General features: G+C 68.8%; 1 protein-coding gene across 2 annotated transcripts; it reads right to left on the bottom strand.

Annotated features, from left to right (window-relative positions):
• Positions 1-2,471, bottom strand: NQO1 (NAD(P)H quinone dehydrogenase 1). Of its 2 annotated transcripts, XM_055000917.1 has the most exons (6): positions 2,367-2,461; positions 2,052-2,216; positions 1,812-1,942; positions 1,327-1,440; positions 1,023-1,124; positions 1-758 (listed from the first exon to the last, which is right to left on the bottom strand). In XM_055000917.1, exons 1-6 carry the CDS (start codon positions 2,371-2,373, stop codon positions 450-452), a joined length of 828 nt encoding a protein of 275 aa, XP_054856892.1. In that variant the 5' UTR covers positions 2,374-2,461; the 3' UTR covers positions 1-449. The 2 variants fall into 2 exon arrangements, with proteins under 2 accessions (XP_054856892.1, XP_054856893.1); XM_055000918.1 differs by lacking the exon at positions 1,327-1,440 and having other exon boundaries at positions 2,367-2,471.
• Positions 2,472-2,835: the final 364 nt, after the last annotated feature.

The raw sequence follows: 2,835 nt of genomic DNA on the forward strand, positions 1-2,835 counted from the left end.
TTGCAGTGGTTAAAAAATCCTCTTTATTTGAAGACTCAGGTTTACACATAAACAGTCTGCTGGAAGAGAAGCCCCGCCCACAAAAGGAGGCAACCTCTAGAAAATTAGCTTTCTGCCCCTGTTCTTCCCACCTGGAAAAGTGTGTTAAATGCTAGAAACGGGTGCTCAGGCTTGGTTGGAATGACAATTGGTATGTTCGTTAGTAGAGAAGCAGCTACATCCTAAGGCCAGGTACAGCGAAGACCCTGGGGAAAGACCCCTCCCCTGCCTTTCCTGCCTGCCCTCCCTCTGTTGCCTGATTCCCCTCACAGCTGTTTAACGAAAGCACATGCCTAGAATAATACCAGGAGAGGGGGAGAACCTGCTTTCTACCCTGCTAGATAATGCTAAGCAACCCAGAAAAGGCACGGGGCTGCTAGCCCTCCCCCACCAATGCTCCCCAGGTGTGGCTATTTCTTCTGGGCTTTGATCTGGCCATCAGGTGGGAGTGGCTTCCCCAGATGCTGACCAACTGTCAGCCCATACTTCTGATCTTCCAGCTGTTCTTCGACCTCTTTCTTCAGGACAAACCCGCCAGCAAAGCTCTGGTCAAAGCTGTCAGTTACGGCAAACGTAAGGGGCTCTTCATCCCAGATGGTCGCCAGTCTCTTCTTCCACCCTTCCAGGATTTGAGCCCGAACCTCTGCTGGTGTGTGGGCAATACCGAAAGCTATCTGGGGCTCCAAGATTTGGAAGCCACAGAAGTGCAGGGTACCGCTCTGCCAGGAGAGAGAGGACTCAAAGTACAAGGCCAAGGGGGGAAGGGGGGTCAACCCGGAGGCAGAGCGGCGACCCTCTCTGCCCTGCCTTCGCCTAGACCCCTTCCCCACCTGGTCCCCGGCAGTCTTAACTCTGGCGTTAGGACCTGCAGGGAGGAGGCGCTGCGAGCAGCCTTAGGGAAGGCCTCCTCCTGCTAACTCAAAGCAAGGGGAGCAGGCGGCCTCCTGAGAAACGGGGCCCAAGGCTGGCTTTAGCGTTCTCACCTGCAAAGGCCACAGAACGACGTTGATGTCTCCGTTGATGCCGTGGGGCGTGTAGGCGGAGCCCTGCGCCCCGGTGGTGAAAGACAGCAGGGCCTTCTTTTTCTGCCAGGAGCCAAAGGCCCATCATGCTAGGAGCCGCAGGAGGGCTGAAGCTTTGCAATGGGAGACACCCCCCTCCCCAGCCAGTGGCTCGGGGCCGCGCCTGCCCCACCGGGGGGGGGAGGCACTGTAGCCGCGGCGGCGGCTTTGCCCGAGGCGCGGGTCCCAGCCGGCCGCCCCTCTAGCGGCGCCCGGGCGCGCGTACCTGGAAGGGCCCCCGTTCATACATGCCCGCGTAGGAGTAGGCAAAGCCCGGCGTGAGGACGCGGTCATACCACCCCTTCAGGATGGCCGGCACCCCGAACCACTGCAGGGGGAACTGCAAGACAAGCGGAAGCGCCCGGCGCGCGGGGCTGGTCTCCGCAGCCGGCGGCCTCTCCCTGCCCCGCGCCCGCGCCCGCGCCCGCCCGGGGGCCGTCAACGTGCGCTGGACTCGGCTTGGCGCTGCTTTCCGCGCGGGGGGCCGGGCGGACCTTCCCGCCTCCGCCCGAACTCGGGAGCAGCAGCCGGCAGCCCTGGGCCGGGAGGCGCCCGCCCTGCTTTCCGCGCGGGGGGCGGGGCGGGGCGGGGCAGCGCAGCGCAGCGCGTCCTTCTGGCGCCGGCCGGCCAGCCAGCGCTCTGGGCCCGAGGCCGCTCCCGCCCCGCCCAGGGGGCTCCTGCGCAGCGGCCGCCGGGGAGGGGGGGGCCCACCTGGAAGATGACCAGGTCGGCCGCCTCCAGCTTGCGGTGCTCGGCCACGATGTCGCTGCTCAGGCGGCCCTCCTCCCACGCCCGGCGCGTCTCGGCCGGGTAGCTGAAGTGCTGCGGGTCCTGGGCGCCGCCTGCAGGGAGGGGGGAAGCAGAGAGAGCGGCGGCTTGGCGCGGCTCGGGCCGGGCGCGGTCGGGCCCGGGGCCGGGGCCGGAGCCTCTGGCCGGAGCGGCGGCGCCTACCGGTAACGTCGTCCCGCGAAAGCACCGGGTTGAACTTCATGGCGTACAGGTCGGAGACGGCCACGGTCCAGCCACTGGCGCGCAGCGCCTCCACGGCCGCCTCCTTCATGGCGTGGTTGAAGGAGGCGCGCTCGGCGTGAGCCAGGACGATCAGCGCCGTTCTCGCTGCGGAGGAGGAGGAGGAGGAGGAGGAGGAGGAAAGGGGGGCTGAGCCGCTCGCCGGGCCGGGGCCGGGGCCCTTCGGCGCTGCGGAGGGGCTCGGACAGCGAGCGCAGCCTGGAGGCCCGCCCGCCCGCCCGCTGCTCGGGCACTCACCGGCCATGGCGCTGCTGCAGGCGGAGACGAGGGCGGCGGGCGGGCGAGCGGCTGGAACGAGCCTTTTATTGAGGCGGGCCAGGCGGCGCTCCCCCGGGAGCCCCAGCCCGCCCCGCCCCGCGCAGCTCGCTGCCCCTCCCGCTGGAGGCTCCGCCGTGGCCGCCCGGCTCTGGCCAGCCGCTGCCGCGCTCAGGGCCGCCGGGAGGCGAGCGGGCGCCCTCTGCGGCCCCGCTCCAGCGCAGCGCCCGCGGCTGCGGCTTGGCCTTTCGAACCCGCGCCGCCCTCGGCCGCGGGCAACCGGAGGCGGGGACGGGCGGGCGCCGCGGGGGCCTTTCCCCGGCCGAAGGCTCGCCTGGCGCTGGGCAGGGCCCGGGCGGAGCGCGCGCCAAGGGCTCCCGAAGCAAGAGGCTCGAGCGCCGCGGCGGGGAAACGCACGGGAAGCGGCGAAGCCACACGCGGGAACGCGGCC

This window comes from Eublepharis macularius, chromosome 16 (assembly GCF_028583425.1).
Source record: "Eublepharis macularius isolate TG4126 chromosome 16, MPM_Emac_v1.0, whole genome shotgun sequence".
NCBI lineage: Eukaryota > Metazoa > Chordata > Lepidosauria > Squamata > Eublepharidae > Eublepharis > Eublepharis macularius.

Coding starts and splice junctions, on each gene's coding strand:
- NQO1 (XM_055000917.1), bottom strand. Junction 1,125..1,326: donor ATGAACGGGGGCCCTTCCAG/GTACGCGCGCCC, acceptor GGCTCCTGGCAG/AAAAAGAAGGCCCTGCTGTC. Junction 759..1,022: donor TCGTTCTGTGGCCTTTGCAG/GTGAGAACGCTA, acceptor CTCTCCTGGCAG/AGCGGTACCCTGCACTTCTG.